The sequence below is a fragment of the Talpa europaea genome (assembly GCF_964194135.1).
Source record: "Talpa europaea genome assembly, chromosome: 16".
Taxonomy (NCBI): Eukaryota; Metazoa; Chordata; class Mammalia; order Eulipotyphla; family Talpidae; genus Talpa; species Talpa europaea.
This window is the reverse complement of record NC_140084.1, coordinates 43,680,932-43,700,253: the sequence shown is the minus strand read 5'-3', so window position 1 is coordinate 43,700,253 and position 19,322 is coordinate 43,680,932. Positions and strand designations below refer to the sequence as shown.

The window sequence follows — 19,322 nt, the reverse complement described above, 5'->3', positions numbered from 1 at the left end:
GAGCTCTGAGAGCCCATTCTCCCAGTTAACCATTCTGTTAAGAAGGCAGTGAACACACCTCGAGGATGCTGTTTTCTGATCTCAAGCTCCATCTCTCGGCCCCCACTCCCTAAATCAATCCATGTTCTCAAAAAGTATTTCCCCTAAGATCGCTGTTCCTCCTAGTGCCTTCTCTATTGTCAGTCCTGTGCCCTCCCCTTACCCAGGTGCCAGATTAATTATCTAAAGAAAGCAGGAAGCAGGGGTTACCGAGTTGGTCCCACCTAACCGACAAGCAGGCACGTAGCTAGCAGAAGTCAATAAACATCTTTAAATGTGACAGGTAAAGATCGTTTCTTTGAAAGGGGTCTGGCAGCCCACATTCATTCCAGATGACTCATTTTGTTCTCACCAAACACCACTCAATCCAGAGCCCACATACATTTCTCACAGCCACCTTTCTTACTCTCTCCCAGCCTCCGTCCGCCCAACTTTTTATTCTTTTATTTATTCAGCAAACATTTCTGTGGTAGGAGGTACACGGGGTAAAGAAAGCAGTTACAGCAATGACTCAGACATGGTCTTATGAACGATAGTAAGGTTTTTTAACTGGCATAGAACACCTTCAGTATTTATGATTAGTATTAATCATATTCATCATCATTAATGGTCACTGTTTTCTGTAAGTTTCCAATCTAGCACATATACGTAGAACTGTAGGTTCGGGGCTAGAGAGATGGTGTGGAAGATCCCAAATGCCACTTTCACAGCTTCAAGCTGTAAAAATGGGAGGATGCCTCTTTTCAACGTGGGAATGAAATGATCAAAATGATAATATAAGGAAATTAAACTGGCAACCACTGGAAGGAATGAATAAAGAGGAAAAAATTATTAAAACAGTATAGATCCCACCTTCCCCTCTGATCCTTTTCGCAAACATCAGGGGAAAGAAAAGGAACATTCCTCCAGAATTTGGCTTCTGTCACTTCAGATGAAATAGACCAATTCCAGATGCTTGCCTTTTGAGAAGAAAAATTTTAAGTGAGTGTGAGTGGGGTGGGGTCCTATTTATGACACAAGAGGCAGAGCCCCTCCCCTCTGGTAGGAGAGTGCTGGACTCACAGCCTCCTCCTGTTCCTAAGCCCTGCTCCCACAGCAGGAGGTACCGAGGTACAACACTTGGCCCAGGAGTGGGGGTCAGCAGTGGTCAGCCCACTAACCAATTGCCTTTAAAAAAAGGAAGGCCGGGGATGCCAGAATGAAGGCATGAAACCCGAAGGGAGATGCCATCATGAGGAGTCAATGAGGGACCTGTGACCAAGGAGGCCGGAGGGAGGAAGGGTCAGAAGGATGAATTCTGGAAGATCATCTCCTGTGAGCGAAGTAACAACAGTTCAGCCAGGTTCTAAGTCAGTGTCTAGGCCTCACAGGGAAGGTGAACCACAACAGATACCCATCACCCAGCCAGAGCCTGGGCCAGAACAGACACCCGCAGCCCCATCAGCATCTAAGACTCAGCAGGGACCTGATACCCAACAGGAGCCTGCTTCACAGCAAAGACCCCTCACTCAGCAAGAGGCCCCTGCCCACCACGACGCTGAATCCCAACAGGAACCAAGAGCTCAACCAAAATCTGCTTCACAGCAGAAAACTCTTGCCCCACAGGAATCTGCACCACAGCTGTCACCTCCCATCCAAGAGGTGCCCTTCGCTGAACAGGAAGCTGTCTCACAGGGGCCTCTGCCAGGAAGGCAATCTAGAATTCAACAGGAGCCAGAATCTAGAAAGGGATACGTTGCCCACCCAAGACCTGATCCAGTAGAGCCAACTCAACAAGAAGCTGGATCGACACCTGCAGTCCAGCCTACACCTGGACCCGAAAAGGAACCACCTGCCCAGACCCTATCAACCACTCGAGAGAAGCCAGGACAGTCAGACCCTGTAGTCCAGCAATCAGCCCTAGCCCAGGAAGCCACATGCCAGCAAGGATCTTTGACTGAGAGGGAATTTCTATCAAAATGGCATGCACGATATACACCACCACGGGACCCAGAGTGGAAGACATTTTTTGAGTGGGTCACAGATGCTGACTCAGAATCAGATAGGAGGTCTCCACTAGAGACCCATTCACCAGTCCTGTGGGGTAACACAGAGGCCCCAGAAATGAAGCTGACAGAATTCAAGGAGACATCTGGCTCTGAAGCGATGTCAGGCTGTGATGGAACATCAGTCCACAGGAAGAAAATCAGCCTGAAGAATCCCAGACACCACCGAGACACAGGTGAGTTTGAATCTGAGAGGGACAGTCATTCCCCCCATGAAGCACTAAGACCTTCAAGCCATGGCAGGGTAGCCCTGCCATGTCCTGAGTCCAAAGTCAACAGTCCCATTTGTTAGGTGATGAAGTGAAGACGTAGAAAAGTGAAGGCACTAACAAGATTTATTTACATATGTAGTGGAAACAGGGAGAACCCAGGAAGAATATATAGGCCAGGTAGCTTCTGCTGAGCAGAGACCCAGGTCCAAGCCAAAGCCACACACAGTAGCCTAGCAGCTTCTCCACACCCTACTGGGTGGCGGCAGTTTATGGCACCTGGAGTTCTACTGCCAAAGCCCTAGGGCATCCTCCCCACCAGCTGTTAACTCCCAAAAGCCCCAGCTCTGCTCCTTTTCCCATCAGTGGGCACTTAGGGTGTGGACTCTGGAAAGTTCCACCTTCTACCATGGAACCGCCATGAGCGCCACCCACAGGTCAGGAGATTGCTCCTCACTGTTCTCTTAGGATTCTTCCCTGGCCGAGGACCTGGGAGAAACCAAAGGAGAGTAGGAAAGAGCAAAGGGCCACAGGCCAGGAACCCTGGGTGCTGCCCTCCTGCCACTGTTTATCTGACCCTCCCTGAATTCGCTGGGCACTGCCCCTGCGAACACTCGCAGGCACCAGTCCCCTGATGCTGAAGGTGGCGCTTACCCTCCTGAAGTCTCCATCCTGACGGCAGGAAGTCGAGGCCTTCGCGATCCTCAAGCTCATGCGCTAGGCCCCCTGGGCGGGCACGGGGTGCAGGCACCAGCCCCGGGGTGGTCAAGCCCGGTTCTCCTCCTCCTCCTCTTGTAGGCGCGAATGCCCTGCCGTTCCGATGGGGCAGGCCGGTTTCTCCTTGGAATGAGGGGTTACTTGTGGAAGTAGCCTGAGAGAAAAGTCAGTGGCCCCCAATCAGAAGTGCGGGTAGGCCCGTGAGTCTCAAGGCTGGCAATGATGGCGTCAGCCAGAGGCCTGCCGGCCGGGGTGTGAGGGCGGCTGCCACTCTGTGGAGAAGAGGGATTATTAGTGTCTCAGCGCCAAGGCCTGTGGACTTCTAAGAGACAGACATTATGGGAAAAGGAGTTCCGGGTCTGCTCTAACCCGCGCAGAGGCTTCGCTAGGCCGTCAGAAGCCCGCCGCAAATAAAACCCTCGTCACGCTCGGGGTCCACGAGGCCGTGAGCATGCGCCCTGGAGGGCTGTGCGCATGCGCACGCGAGCCTCTGCTGTTTCCCGCCTTTTCCCGGGCACGCGCCGCCGCTCTCCCCTGAGGAGCCGCCGGCGACTTGGAGCTAGTGCGCCGGCGCTGAGCATTCTCCTCCCGCCCCCGCCCCCCAGCCTTCCTCTCAAGCGGGGGAGGGAAAGGGCGGGGGAAAAGAGCAGTAAGATAACTCCGAGACACTGGGCGAGGAGAAGGTGGGCTTCCACCCAACGGCTTACAGAGCGCCACGCCCCAGCGCCCGCCCGCCCCGGCCTTCAATTGCTCGAGGACCTGGCGCATCCTTCCCCTCCCGGCGGAGGCTCGCCGGCGCCCCGCTCTGCCCCGCTCCAGCGGGCGCGCCAGGTCGCGTTCTAGGGGATCCCTGCGTGGGAAGGTGAGTGGGAAGGCAAAGCGGAGCCCCAACACGCGAGAAGATGGAGGCTTCCCTGTACAGTTGACCTCCCTCCTCCCGCGCGATGCCCCACTTGTCCTGCCCGAAGGACGCTTTTCGCCGCCTCTGGGGCTGCATTTTTTTGGTGGGTGGCGGGCCCTTTAATGCCCGCGGGGGGCGGGGCCAGGCCCTAGGCCCTAGCGGTTAGGGGCGGGGCCAGGCGGTCGGTCGGGCTGGCGAGCGCCCGGCCGCCGGGGGGGCGGGGCCCAGGGCGGTGCGGCCGCGGGATTGGGCCGCATGGGGGCTCGGCGGTGGCGCTGGCGCTGGCGGTGGCGGGGCTGGCGACTGCGGCGGCCCCGGCGCGGACACCGCGGAGACCTGATGGAGTCGGCCCCGGGAACGCGGCCCGCCGAGGCCCCGGTCTCGAAGAGGGTGAAAGAGGGGTCCAAGAGACGTCACCCCCGCCTTTGGCGAAAAGTCAAGGCCAAAGGTGAGCGCGCTTGGGGCTGCCGGAAGGAACCTTCAACATCCTGCGGGGAGCCGGGGACTGAATGGACCGACCCACTGCCACGAGGAGTGGGGGGCCGTGGGCTGGCCCGTGGCGGCGCTGCGGGGCTTGCGGGGTTGATCCATTGTGAGAAGGGGGTGATGTGAGGGCGGAATAACCCCTCTGGGCAGAGGGACGACCCGAAGCCCCTGTGCTGCCTTGGGAGTGGAGCCGGGAGTTTCCTGGACCAGGGTGCCCGCTCGGACTTCATCCTCGCTGTGTGACCGTGGGCAACATCAGTGTGTCCCACATGGGGAATGATCCCAGCGTAGTTTATCATACTCTAGCACTTGAGAGAATAATGAAGTGGTTTAGGTCTGTCTCACAGGGGCAGTTTAGGGGTGAGTCAGGGACAGGTAGGAGGAAGGGGTGCCCTGGGGCGGGAGGGGGTGTGTGTGCAGCAGAGCCAGTACAAATCGGAAAAGTCTAGTCTTTCCTTTATTTATTCAGTCCATTTGCCATTTACTGTCAGTCCACCTGCCTCAACCCAACTACCCTGGGGCCTAACTTCCTGAACCCCCCCACTCCCCGAGCTGGCTTTGGGCCACCATCTGTCCCTTGGAAAAGATGGGAGGGCTGTTACTTAGGCTCCCCAGGGTGCCTAGTTATTTACAGATCTCAACAGGCTGGAGAAAGACTGACAGCTGCCTTAAGCCTTAGGCAGGGTCACGCATTAAGTCCTTGCTTGGTTTTGAATACTTAGTCAATCTAAGTGAGAACCAGTGGGAGTTCCTGGGTAGGAAACAAACTGATATAGAGCCAGGGCCCAGAGACCCCAAACTCAGCATTCTCCCTGTCAATGGCTGTGTAATTAACCAAGGATTACATTGAACTTGGTTCCAACAAACTAGACAGGGCTCCCAGCTCAGACTGGGGCCTCAGGGCATTCATGACAAGACACAGCCTAAGTGGCAGGACCGTGCCCAGAGGTAGTACAGACCTTGGTTAAAATAAGGTCTTTGGAGACCTGTGCCTCAGGCTAGGAGTTCTGGTGCACTGGGTGACAGACCCTACTTCCCTGTGTCACCTTTCTGGGCATAATGATAGGGTACCTGACTGTGGGGCTATTGTGAGGCTTGAATGAGTGTAGTGTGTTTGGCTGGCACACAGCAAGCCCTCGGGAGAGGTGATTTTTATTACTGGTACTCCTCACTAGAGAGTGAGTACCCTAAGAGCAGTGCTTTGTTTGCCTTGTTTATCGCACATTTCCAGAGCCTGGTATGCCAGGCACGATGGCACTGTAATATTTTATCAGATTAATAGATGAAGGAATGCATGAAGTATAACATGGGGATGCTGCCCTTGGGGTTGTTGTGAGGAGTCAGAATCCTCTTAGGTAAGGCTCCCTACACAGGGCTGAACCAGTCCTACTCACAAACCTTGGGGTCCACCCACTCACAGGCACGTTCCCCCCGCACGCAGCTTTGCCTGTCATTTCCTGAGGCCCTGCCCTGATGCCAGGCTCCGTAGGGTGAATCAGACTCTGCCGCTGCCCCAAGGGCATCCAGGCTGACTGGAGCAGTCCCAGTCATCAGTTTGATCTTGGCAGTAATCGGATGATGCTAGTGTCATTATGATCACCCCATTTCCCAAGTGATGACACTGAGGTTCTGAGGGAGTGAGCTCACTGGCTACTCCATATCTAGCCAGTGAGAGCAGAGATGGCCACCCCAGCCTTCTGAGGCAAAGAACATGTCAACTCAAACTACTGTGTGCCCCAACCTTGATTCTGGGCCCAAATGGCTCCAGTTGCGCAGATTACCCAATAGATACCCCGTGAACACTTACTTGGGCTGGGCCTGGGCTCTTTAGTGATGAGGACAGACCTGTGGTTGAGCTGGGGACACAGACATGAATCAAATAATTTCACGAATCAGATATGCCTATAAACTGTGATAAATACTAGAGGGAATATCCTGAGAAAATGTAAGAGGGAGACTTCTCAAGGAGGTGACATTGGGCCCAAGGATGAGCACGTGTTGCCTGCTGCGCAAGGGGAGCGGCGACCTTGAGGCCCAAGGAAGCGGCCCATGACAGGGCAGAGGCAGCTTAGAAAGTGGGGAAGAAGAGAGGAGACTGGTCGGGCAGGGGTCCTGGTTGGGGGGAGGTCACATCCAGGACTTGGGGCTTTACCCTGAGGGCAAGAGTGGAATGAGGAAGGGCTGGGAATGTGGGACCAGATTTATGTATTAGAAGGATCCTCTGGCTGCCGTGTGGAGAAGAGATCATAGAAGGGAGCAAAAGCAGAGTCTTGACAATCCTCCAGATGAGGGGGCAGTGGTGGGGAGAAGGGCCAGGCACCAGAGGTTTCTAGGGGTTACAGTGGACAGGACCACATGATGGATTGGTGGGGGTGGGAGGTTGCGGCAGGGGGCAGGGGATGCCCTGGATTCTAGCTTGTGCAGATGAGAAGAAATGCTTCACACACGCATGGAGAGCAGGATACACACAAATATGGGTATATACATCCAAACACGTGTCCACACAGTCTCACAGACTGAGAGAAGCAGAGGCACAGATACTGATATACTCCCAGGCTGAGAAACAGGCCGCGACCCACGCATACAAACATGCCTGCAGACATACCAAGAAATACAGAAACAAAGACAGAACAAATGTCGACACACCCACTCATAAGCACAGGCCGGGGCTCTCAGCGTGACGCTCATCTACATACATGTGTGCATCTGTGAGAGTTTCAAAGACACGCACAGCTGAGACATGACGGAACGAGTGAACACAGATACACACAGAAGCACAGCGGAGACCGGCGGCCCCATGCTGGCTGTCTGCGTGACCCCAGGCAGTCATGTCACCTCTGTGTATGTTTTCTCATCTGCCAAAGGGGATGACAATAGTCCCTTTTGGGAAGGATGAAATGAGTTACTTCCCATCCGCCATATAAAGGGAACAGTACCTGGCACGCAGCAGTCCCCGCCTGCATTGGCCCCAGGCCCATCCCCTTCAGAGGCCCCAGCCTCACCCTTCCTCCTTCCCACCCGCCCCCTTCCTTCCCCATGGCTCAGTCCCTGGGGGCCGAGTCCAGGCAGAGTCCAGCTGACCATTGGCTCTTTAGGGCAAAGGGCTGGTACTCAGGCAGCAGGATCCCTCAGCTCTACCTCTGCCCCAGTCCTGCCCCAGGCCCCTGTGAGCCTGCCCCTGCCCCAGTGCCCTCTGCCTGGGATTCTTGGCAAGTCTCTGGCCCCCTCAGCATCCCTTCCTCCTGGCTCCATCCGGCATAGGCCCCAGGGAGCTGCCTGGATCAGGGCAAAGGACAAGGCCCTGGACTCAATGAGGGAATGGCATTCAGCCTGTGCCCAATGCTCTCTGCAAGTCTCTTTGGTATCCTCATCTTCACTAAGGCCCCTACCCATAGACAGCAAGTAATGAGAGCAGCTCTAGAAAGTGGGAAACCACACCTCACGCAATAAATAGCAAGCGCTGGGTGTGTGCCAGGCACTGCGCAGGGACAGGGGCACAGCACTGAGTAAAACAAAGTGCCTTCCCTGGGGGGCTACAATCCAGTGAGTGAGCCAGCGCACATAGCGCATTTGTGATAGTGAACTGGATGGTGAGGTAGCGGGTAGTAAGGGTCACAGAGAAAAATGACCTTTCAGTGAGGCCGAGTGAGAACCCCAAAGAATGGCACCAGGGCAGCACCAGCACCCACCCTGGGGAGCCAGGGGGGCCAAATGCCCTTTCCAGATAAGGAACCCAGCCCCCTCAGGATCCCTCGGAGTGGCTTGGACCAGTTCCACTGCCACAGCCACTAAGCCTGTAGCTGTCTTTCCATCCATCCATCTGTCCACTGGCCACAGGTAGGGGTGGTCCTCTCCCAAGTTCCCAGGCACCCACTTCTCCCCTCACTCTCATGCCTCCCAATTTCCTACTTTTAATATTTGCTGAGCACCTACTCTATGATGACCCCTGCTGGGCCCTGGGGCCACTCCCCGCCCTCTGGGGAAGAAGCAGCTGCTTGTCCTACAGCCAAACAGGTGGTGAAGGCCCCCAGGCTATCTGCACTGGATTCTTCCTTCAGAGGCCCTGTGCCCAATTTTGTGCTTGAGGTTTTATTTCCTTCTCCCTAGAGTCCCACCTCCACACCTATAAACTTCACAGCTCCCTGAAGCCTGGTCCTGCCCCCGGGACAAGACAAACACACACATGTGTAATTGCAAATGTGTAAAATTCTAGGAAGAACAACAGGTATGAGAATAATGATGGGGTGGGCTGGTATCTCAGATGGGGTGGACAGTTAGGGCGTGCCTCTTTAAGGAGTTGCCGAAAGAGCTGGCCAGGCATGGAGCACATAGGATAACAGGTAAGGGTCTCTTAGGTGGAGGTGGGGGTGGCAGTCAAGGCAGGATGGGCTGTGAAGGGTAAGTGGCAGGTACAGGGTCCCAGCGTCAGAACACCACACACAGACAGCAGGAGCTGTGCCTCAGGCCCTGGCTGAGCTTGGCACTGCCCTTAATTGGCTTTTGTCCTCCCAGGAGGGATAAGCAGAGCTGGCTACTCTCTTTCTCCCCCCAGCAGCTGGGGCGGACTGTGCCAGGGCAGCCCTGGGGACGGGAGCTGAGGTCACTAGGCCTTTGCTCCCTGAATCTACCCTGGGGAGAGGGAGGCAGCACGGCTGGGTGGGAGGACAGTTTGTTCAGGACTGGGAGCCTGGACTCCTGGCTCCGAGGGTGGAAGGAGACTGGGGCCAGGACTCCTAGGATTTGGCTGCCCAGTTGAGCTGGAAGGGGTCAGGGAGCTGGACTCCAAGCTCTGTTTACAGCACGTGGTTCTCACTGTCCTTTCTGGGTGGGAGGTGGAGCTGGTGGCCACACCCTGGGCAGGCTGGCTCCGCCCCCAGTTTATGGCCCCAGCCTGTTACTGACACTAGCAGAAGACCAGCCAGCAGACCCAGCCTGGAGCTCCGAAGAGGCCTGGAGGGGTGAGTGCATGGCCTGCTGAGACTGCCAAGGCCGTTGCCGAACCCCAGGGCCTAGAAGGGAGAGGACTCTTCTTCTGAGGGGTCAGGAGCCAGGCAAGGTGCTGGGTCAAATTCAAGAAGGACAAGTTTGTGGAACAGAGGGTGATAGTCCCACCAGAGTGGCCAGGGCAGCTTGTCCAGGACTTGGATGACAGGACAGGGATCCTGAAGTGGGGAGTCAAGCATAGTCCAGGGCAGGTTTTTGAGGGTCAGAGCTAGAGGCCCAGCTTCCAAATTCCTGGGAGGGAGACCAGCCTAGGTCAAGGCTCTGGATCCAGAGATCTGGTTTGAATTTTGTTCTTCCACTTTCAGTGCAACCTTCAATTCCTTACTTAATACCTCTGAGCAGTTTTCTCTCCTGTAAAATGGGGGTGCTACCAATAATAGTTGAAACTTGAACCCAGACGAGTCTGGGACGGCGGGTTAGCGAGGGCTACCTGAGCAAACACACAGGATGCTCTTAGCACAGGGTGTGGCACAGAGCAAGCTCACGGCCAGTGGCGGGAATGAGTGCTGCGTTCTAGGCAGCAGGATGGGGTTGGCCCATGAAATCGAAGTCAAGTGGACCAGCTGAAAGGTCAAGGAATGCAGATGTGGAGGAGTAAGAGGGAGTTCGGAGATCCTACAGAGGACCAGAGAGGATACTGGAGTTTGCAGGGAGTTCCAAAGCTAGACTTGAGGAACAGGAGAGGGCAGGAGTGTCTCCTCGGTCTTAGTCTAGAATTATGAGCGCCTGTGTACTGGAAGAGACCTGGCCTTGGACCAGGTGCTAGGACACCACAGGTGGACGGGCATGGAGGGCTGAGCACTCCCAAGAAGGCCTGGAGGTGATACCTGGGGGGGCTGGGAAGGAAGTACGATGGGGGCCTGAACTCCTGGGTCTAAGAGAGAAGAACAACTCAGATTCTAGGAACCAGGGAGGAGACCTGTGCCCCGGGAGAGTGAGTGGAGACCGATGTCTGAACTCTTGGGTCCCTGGAAGGAAAAAAGGCGGTGGGGGGAAGAGCTGCAGTTAGCGAGCCAGATTCTGTGGGCTGAGGAGACTAGACTCTTAGGTTGAAGAGAGGGGAGAAGGCCAGGAAGAGCAAGTTTCTGTACGAGTAGGAGAGCAAGGGACTCCTGGATCTGAGACTCACGGGTCTGAGGGAGGAGGGAGCTAGAGATCAAACCCCCACTCCTGAGGGAGAAGAATACCCTCAGGTTACCCGGATTCATGGGTCCTAGGGAAGGAAAGGGATGGTGTGCTAGACTCCAGCCCTGGAGATGAGGTGACCTCTGGGTTCTGAGGGAGGAGGGGCTGGGGGCCTGGACTCCTGGATCCCTTTTGAGCAAGGTGTGATGCAGTCCTGCCTGACAGGCCTTCCTACTGCCCACAGCCTCATTGCTCATTCAAAGCATGGACCTACACACCATGACACAGTCGCTGGTGACTCTGGCGGAGGACAACATGGCCTTCTTCTCAAGCCAGGGTCCTGGGGAGACAGCACGGCGGCTCTCCAGTGTCTTTGCGGGTATTCGGGAGCAGGCGCTGGGCCTGGAGCCAATCCTGGCCCACCTGCTGGGAGTGGCCCACCTCTTTGACCTGGATGCAGAGACGCCCGCCAACGGGTACCGCAGCCTGGTGCACACAGCCCGCTGCTGCCTGGCACACCTGCTACACAAATCCCGCTACGTGGCCAACAACCGCCGCAGCATCTTCTTCCGCACCAGCCACAACTTGGCCGAACTCGAGGCCTACCTGGCTGCCCTCACCCAGCTCCGCGCTCTGGCCTACTATGCCCAGCGCCTTCTGACCACCAACCAGCACGGGGGGCTCTTCTTCGAGGGCGACGACAGGCTCATCGCTGACTTCCTACGCGAGTATGTCACGCTGCACAAGGGCTGCTTCTATGGCCGCTGCCTCGGCTTCCAGGTGAGTCCCTGTCCAGTCCCTCCAGGATCCAGGAAAAGGCAGCCGTGGCTTCTACACTGGCCCATTTGTGGAGTGGAGTCACCCTCCCCCCCCCCCCCGTGCTCAGTGCTGCCAGCTACACAAAACAGCAGAGGCCAAAAGGGGATGTGATGGAGCTCAGCCAGAGCTGCACCCAAGGTCTCAAACTTGGGGTCCCCTAGGCCAGCTCCACAGTGAAGGAAAATATCTACAGTTTGGCATAGTTTTTTATACCAGGATCCCCAATATTCCCTGTTGTCCTACACTCAGGAGATTAACTCACTCCTTTATATGACCTATCTGACCCCTGAGGTCATTTGAAAAGAGACCCCCTCGCCCCCAGGGGCAGTCAGTCAGTATATTCTCAAAGAGCACACCACACTTAGTCATCCTCACCAGACGCCTTCAAGGGAAGGAGGAAGGTGCCAACCCCACTTTAAAGAGGTTCCTTTCTCAAGGGGAGGGGGCCTACAGCTGCTGGGTTGGACACAGGCCTGCAAGCAGGCTTTGTGACTCACCTAAGGAGCTGTAGGATTTTCATGCTGGGGGCAGTGACAGTGAGGAAGACCTGCTGACCTGGCCCCTTCCCTCCCTGAACTGGGGCCTGGGTCCCCAGTGCAGGCCCTCTCCTACCCGTGACCTACCCAGACCTCCTCAGGGGGACACACTCCTCCTAGCACTGAGAGGAAGACGGCGCGGAGGCCCTCAATCAGACTTATAGGAAAAGGAGTTTGAGGACTCAGAATGGGGGGGGGCATAGGGTGCCAGGGTCAAAGCAGAGGTCCAACTTGCCCCAGTCTGGGGTCAGTCACTAGCTCCCCAGTCCCCAGCAGCATCAGGGAATCCCAGCAGGAGTATCTGGAGCCAGGTGACCCTGTAACCCTTCAGACCTTCTCTGGGTCTCCTCCACCCCAGTGAGAACTGAGCTTGGCGGGGTCTCAGTCCCCCATCCCATCCTACTTTTCCACATTTTCCTGCGGGCCACCCTATGCTCACCAACCCAGCCTGCGTGTTCCTGGGAACTTCGCCTCACCTGAGCTGAACCCACAAATACTGAGCCAGCCGGCTCCTACCTGTCCTGGCCGTGACCTTGGAGTCAGAGGAAAGAGATTCCAGGACCTCCTGATCCAGGAGCCCAGCCACAATGGCCAGGCACCCCCGTGCTCTCTGACCTGCTGGGCCCCTGGCCAGGGGCAGGGCCGTGTTGTGCTGCAGGAGAGCCTCCCCTGTAAAATGTCAGCCCTCGAGCAGAGTTCTTCCCTGTGGGATCTCACTCAACCCCTGCTCCAGCACGGTGCTCTGCACACAGCATTTATTGGTATCTGTTAAAAGAACAGAACTGTGCTGGCCCCTTGCCTGTGCTTTTTTTCTCTGACCTTGTCCCTCCTTGTCTCTTAGGCCTCCTCTCTGACACTGTCTCCCCATTCCTCTGTGGCTGCTTCCTGTCCTCATCTCTGGGCCTCAGACACTCTCCCTGCTTGCTCTTTCCACTTCAGGATCTTTGTCCCCATCTGTCTCTGGCCTGTTCCTGTCTTTCTGCTGCTCCTGCTGTCTTCCTCGCCTCACCTCTCTATCTTCATGACTTTCAGGAAACCCCTGCATCATGTTACTCCCGGCTCACCACCTCCAGCGGCACCGCCCACATCTGAAATAACCCCAAACTTCTCAGTCCTGAGTGACCCCCTTGCTTCTCTGAGCTCACCCCCTGCCCCTCTCCCCAGGCTCACTGGCACCCTCCCTTATGTTATCCACGCAAGCTGGGCCACCGCAGAGCCCTTGTCTCTGCAGGAGCCGCCCTCCTCGCTCAGTCACACTCCTCAGGTCCAAGCAGCATGGCCCCTCGTCACCTTTCAAGTCACCTCCACCTAGTGTCTTTCAAAGCATCAGTCATTACTTGCCATTACCCTACAGATGTCTTTATTTGGTGTCTTCCCTTCGACAGCAGCAGCTCCAGGAAGGCCCTAGAGCAGTGCCTGCCCACAGTAGGCGCTCACTAAAGCTGTGGGATGACCGCACTCCACGTCTGCCCCTCACTCCTGCCCGCCCCGCCCTCCCCGGGCATGGGTGACGCAGCGGCATCTCTCTGCAGTTCACCCCCGCCATCCGGCCATTCCTGCAGACCATCTCCATCGGGCTGGTGTCCTTCGGGGAGCACTACAAACGCAACGAGATCGGCATCAGTGAGTCCCGGCAGGGGCCCGCCTGCACCTCACCTCCCTTCTGCCCCCGCAACCCTGCCCCACCAGCCTGACCAGCTGGGCTCCCTAACACTCTTCCTGACCCCCAGGTGTCACCGCCAGCTCCCTTTTCACCAGCGGCCGCTTTGCCATTGACCCGGAGCTGCGTGGGGCTGAGTTTGAGCGGATCACACAGAACCTGGATGTGCACTTCTGGAAAGCCTTCTGGAATATCACTGAGATTGAAGTGCTGTCGGTGAGTGTGAGGCCCGAGAAGGGCCCCAAGTAATCACAAGATGGGGGACACTGAGACCCAGAAACCATCCAAGGCCACACAGTTCTCTGCCGGACTGCAAGCCCAGGGAAAGCTCTTGAGAGGAAAGACTGGAGCTCAGTGGGAAGGTGTGGGGGATTCCCTGCCAGCATCCCCTCCCTAGCACCCCTTCTGTTCCCTCCCACCAGTCTCTAGCAAACATGGCATCAGCCACCGTGAGGGTAAGCCGCCTGCTCAGCCTGCCCCCAGAGGCCTTTGAAATGCCGCTGACCTCTGACCCCAAGCTCACAGTTACCATCTCACCTCCCCTGGCCCATACGGGCCCAGGGCCTGTCCTCGTCAGACTCATCTCCTACGACCTGCGGGAAGGACAGGTAGGGCCCGGCCTCAACCATGAACAGGCCCAGAGCCGAGGAGTGGACAGCCCCACCCAAGGCTCCCCCTTCCTCGTGCTGCCACCCTCCCTGCCCTCCCACCTCTCACTCCTCACACCTGCCCCGCTCCTGCCTCTGAGCCTGACCCCTGGGTGGGGGTGGGGGTGGGTCCCCAGGCAGATCATCCCAGCTTCACCCCCTCGCCTTCCTCACCCCCAGGACAGTGAGGCACTCAACAGTATGGTGAAGTCTGAGAGTCCTCGGGGCCTGGAGCTGCGACCACGCCCCCAGCAGGTGCCCCGCTCTCCGTCCCTGGTGATACACATCCACGGTGGCGGCTTCGTGGCCCAGACCTCCAAATCCCACGAGCCCTACCTCAAGAGCTGGGCCCAGGAGCTGGGTGCCCCCATCCTCTCCATCGACTACTCCCTGGCCCCCGAGGCACCCTTCCCCCGCGCGCTGGAGGAGTGCTTCTTCGCCTACTGCTGGGCCATCAAGCACTGTGCCCTCCTGGGTGAGCCCAGCCCCCAGCACTCCAGGTCCTGCCCTGACACCTCCACACCCTCTCCTGCCTCCACACTTCTCCCTCTCCCCACTGCTCACCAGACCTGCCACCTCAGCACTTACCCCTTCCCACCCCTGCACCCCACTTCTAGCCCAGACAGTCCTGTTTCTCTATCCCTGCTGACCTGCACTGCCAGCCCCCTGCCCTACCCGCTTCCGGCCCTTTCCTCAAGCTCCTGTAACCTCCCACTTCTCACATGTGGGGAGGCACCGAGCCCACTGGGGCCATAGGACACAGGCCTGTGGCCCAGTCTTTCTGTCCGTGCTGTCAGACTGAACCCTGACCTTCCTCGGTGCCCCTTCCCCCAGACATGCCCCTTGTCTCTCCTTTCCCACTGTCCTCTTGCTTCTGGGTCCAGCCTCCCAAGCTTCCTCTCCATGCTCTTCGGATCCTCCCACCACTGTCCTTCAAAGGAGTCCAAATCCCTGCCTCAGTTACCCTTTCTCTAAAATTGGCATTGGCTAGACCTTGGGGTGTCTGGGAGGCCAGCACTCCTGGCCCAGGGCTCAAGTTCCTCCCTGCCCAACATGACCGTGCCCCTCCACACCAGGCTCAACAGGAGAGCGGATATGCCTTGCGGGGGACAGCGCAGGTGGTAACCTCTGCCTCACCGTGTCCCTTCGGGCAGCAGCCTATGGGGTGCGCATGCCAGATGGCGTCATGGCAGCCTACCCGGCCACGATGCTGCAGTCTACTGCCTCTCCCTCCCGCCTGCTGAGCCTCATGGACCCCCTGCTGCCCCTCAGCGTGCTCTCCAGATGTGTCAGCGCCTATGCTGGTAAGGCCCATGCCCCTAGGCTAGGGGGTGCCGGGGCCTGGGGCCTGCAGGGCCAGGGGTGAGGGAGGACTGAACCTCCTTGTTCCTGCTGAAGCCATCAGCTGTGCTTGGGCTCCTGGTGGCTGACATTCTGGTTGTTGAGACTGGGCCCTCCACATGCACTCTGCAGGTGGGGAGACAGAGGACCAAGCTGACTCAGAGGAAAAGGCGCTGGGCATGATGGGGCTGGTGCGGCGGGACACAGCCCTGCTCCTGCGAGACCTCCGCATGGGCGCCTCCTCCTGGCTTAACTCCTTCCTGGAGATGAGTGGGCAAAAGTCCCACAAGGACCCAGTGCCCATAGCAGGTGAGATGCCCTCCCCTCATGCACCCAGCAGGGTGGCCGGAGGGACAGCCTGGTATACCAAAGTCGTGGGGGTCCTCAGGGGAGCAGAGATCCCCTTCCTGACCCTGCCCTCTACCCAGCCTGCTCTGGATGAAGCCTAGCTCTTCCAGCACAGTCCACAGTCCAGAAGTCCTGGAAATTCTGGGACTTTTGCTTCCTCCAGTCATCTCAGAGATCTAGCAACTACAAGATTTAGCTTTCCAAACAGCCCGTCCCTGACAGGCACCCTGGGGAGTGACTCAGAAGTCCCTGCCCCCCAAGTCCTGTTTATCAGTCCACAGAACGCCGCCCAAATCGCCTGGACACTCAGGTGGGGTCCAGCCCTCCTAGATTCTCTCCTGACTTCTAACAGAGGCACAGAGGTTAATACCCACCCCCAACGGCTGGCGGAGGAGCCTGGGGTGGGAGGTCAGCTGCCTGGACAGACTGCGGAAACCAAAGAGACCCCTAGCCCTGGGTGGGTGGCAGACCCTCAAGCGGCTGAAAGTCACTTCCAACCAGGGAGCCCTCTTTCCACGCCATTTTTGTACATGTTAAACGATCTTCAAGCACAGCTACCTCAACTTATTTTCTATCTCTAGCACATTCCCCTTTTTCTGAAAAGTGTTCCAATTGAATGCATTTTAAGTTTTGAAATGTTGGGCTGTTCCAATGGGTGAAAACTAATACAAAAACAATGAAAAGGGGTTGGAATTTTAGGCACAGGGACCGTTGAGCACTGGATCTTCCTTGTAGGATAAAGTGACCAGCGCAGCCCCTGCAAACACACACCAGGCCACTCCCTCACCGTGCCAGGTGCTTGCTCTCCCTAGGTGTGGTGGGCGGGTAACAGGACCTGTGAGCCTGGTTTTGCATCTCTGAGAAATGGTACAGAAACAACACCTGCCCAGAAGTTTGTTGGGAGGACTATGTGGCACACCCCTGGCACACAGCAAGTGCTCTTGGTCTGTACCCCGAAGGCTGCCCCGTGACTAGGCACAGTTCTGGTCATTGCGCTTACGCAGCTGTTCTGCTGTGGTCTTGCGTTTTGCCCTGTGGATGTATAAAGACAAGTGAAATGACTGGAAGAGACAGGGGTGGCCCTTGTGGTGAATGGCATGGACTTGATAAAATAGATGGAGCAGAGGCCGGGGGGCACCCCAGGTGGGCCAGGAGAGCATCTCTAACATCTTTTGGGCAGTTGTTTGCCTGGTAACTATGAAAAGGGATGAACAACATGATGGAAATTTGAGATCAGTGTGGCTATAGGTGTGGGATCACTGGGAGTCGAGTAGGCCCCCAAGACTCTTCAGCTCTGTGTGATCAGAGCCTCCTTTTAAGCCATGTGGGTGCTTACACCTCTTTGATCTGTTCACACCCTTTGTGTCAAGTGGCTATAAAAAGTTGCCTAGGGCAGGGAGGCAGCTGGAAGCAGGTAGCAGGCCTGGGAATAAAGCATTAATAAACTACACTGATCTATTATGACCTCCCCCCGGGGAGCAGTGCCTAATCCCACTGAGTCTGCACTGCTTCCTGTGAGATAAGGACTATTTTTATCCCCTTTGTACAGAGGAGGCAACTGAGGCTCCCAGGGGTAAAATGACTTGTACTTACCCTTCCCAGTCACCACACACACCCCTCCACTGGGACTCTGCTCCACCACCAGGACCACATAGGTGTCATAGTCATGCATGATTAAGGGTTCAAAACCCCTTGAAACTGTAGCCTGGGGCTCCTAATCATCCCAGGAGGGAATTTGGGGAACACTCTAGGCCCTGCAACCCTAGAATGCAGCACCTCCTCTATAGAGGCCACTGCCCTGCCATGACCTTCCCTGCCAGCCACCACACACCCAACCAACAGAGCTAGGCTTGTCTGAAGCTCCAGCAGACCCTGGTCCTGCTCCTCTTGCAGAGCCAATGCGCCGCAGCGTGTCTGAGGCAGCGCTGGCCCAGCCTGAGGGGCCCTTGGGCACCGACTCCCTCAAGAACCTGACCCTGCATGACCTGAGTCTGAGGAGCTCTGAGACATCAGGCAATACTGAGCTGTCACTGTCAGCTGAGTCACTCGGCCCCTCCAAGTCCTCTGATGTAAACTTCTTACTGGGATCTGAGGATATACCAGAGGATGCCCAGGCCCAAGATGAGCCAAGTTCTAAAGACCAAAGATACCAAGGAGTCAGCGCAGCCTTCCCTGAGGGGTTCCATCCAAGGCGCTCAAGCCATGGTGCCGCACGGATGCCCATCTACTGCTCGCCCATCGTCAAGAACCCCTTCATGTCACCACTGCTGGCACCAGACAGCATGCTGCGGAGTCTGCCTCCCGTGCACATCGTGGTAAGTGCGGGGCGGGTGGGTGCACCCCTCTGGGCACAGTCTGGTGGAGCGCAGGTGCACTGGGGTAGAGAGCTCCTGGGGTAGAGAGCTCCCGGGGGGCTGGGACGGTAGGTAACCGCTGGATAGGTGTGTGCCACCGAGGAAGGAATATACCCCCCACCCCCACCACCAACGGGAAGATGGAAGGGGGTCAGCGCTAGCGCTGCCATATTCTCTGGCAATTCTATTGCGCGCCATGGTGCAGCCTCACTGCCAGGGCTTAGAGACATGGGGAGGAAAAAGCTGGTGGGGTCTGGGGAAGGGAACTCTGGGCCGACGGGGCGCTCAGTTAAACTTCCTCTCAGCTCCCTGCCCCACCTCCCTGTCTCCCATCTCTGTCTGCCCCTTCCCTCACGTCAACTCGCCGGCCTGAGCCTAATTCGCACCTTCCCGGCCCCGCAGGCCTGCGCGCTGGACCCCATGCTGGACGACTCTGTCATGTTCGCGCGGCGACTGCGCAGCCTCAACCGGCCGGTGACGCTCCGCGTGGTGGAGGACCTGCCGCACGGCTTCCTGAGCCTGGCCGCGCTGTGCCGGGAGACGCGGCAGGCCTCGGCGCTGTGCGTGGAGCGCATCCGCCTCATCCTCACCCCGCCGGGCCCCGCCGCCCCCGCACCCCCCAGCGACCCGGAGCGCGCGTCCACAAGGTCCACGCTGCCGGCCTGAGGGGCGGGCGGAGACGTGCGCGGGGACATGGGGGCTGCGGGGAGCACACTAAAGGCCTCTTGTTCCCATTTACACCAGCCTCCGTGATGAATGCGCCCCGGGATGGGAGGAGGGCCCCCCCCAGGGGCTCCTGGCCCCTCCGGCTTGAGCCTGGCCTTGAGCCTGGCGGGCGGGGGCGGACTGTGCCTTAAATCGGGGGTTCGGCGTTGGGGACGGTTCAGGGTCCCAAAAGCTGAGCCCTAGCCTGGGAATGGAGGCGCGCGGGAAACCAGCCTGACCGCTGGACCTGCGCGCCACCGCTGCCACCGCCCCTGCCTCAGGGGCGCGGGCCTGGCCCCACCTCCTGGGGCCTTTTGGTTTTGTTTGTAAATAAAAGTATTTAATTATTTTGGCCTCTCTCAAATAGGGTGAGGATTCTCCCGCCA

At 57.4% G+C, this 19,322-nt stretch overlaps 1 protein-coding gene across 1 annotated transcript; it reads left to right on the top strand.

Moving 5' to 3' along the window:
• Window positions 1-4,250: 4,250 nt before the first annotated feature.
• Window positions 4,251-18,897, top strand: LIPE (lipase E, hormone sensitive type; the record flags this gene model as incomplete). The annotated part of the gene is made up of 10 exons (XM_084256933.1): window positions 4,251-4,359; window positions 10,771-11,306; window positions 13,414-13,504; window positions 13,612-13,757; window positions 13,964-14,149; window positions 14,369-14,663; window positions 15,265-15,492; window positions 15,662-15,838; window positions 17,771-18,192; window positions 18,634-18,897. 10 exons carry the CDS (start codon window positions 4,251-4,253, stop codon window positions 18,895-18,897), a joined length of 2,454 nt encoding a protein of 817 aa, XP_084113059.1.
• Window positions 18,898-19,322: the final 425 nt, after the last annotated feature.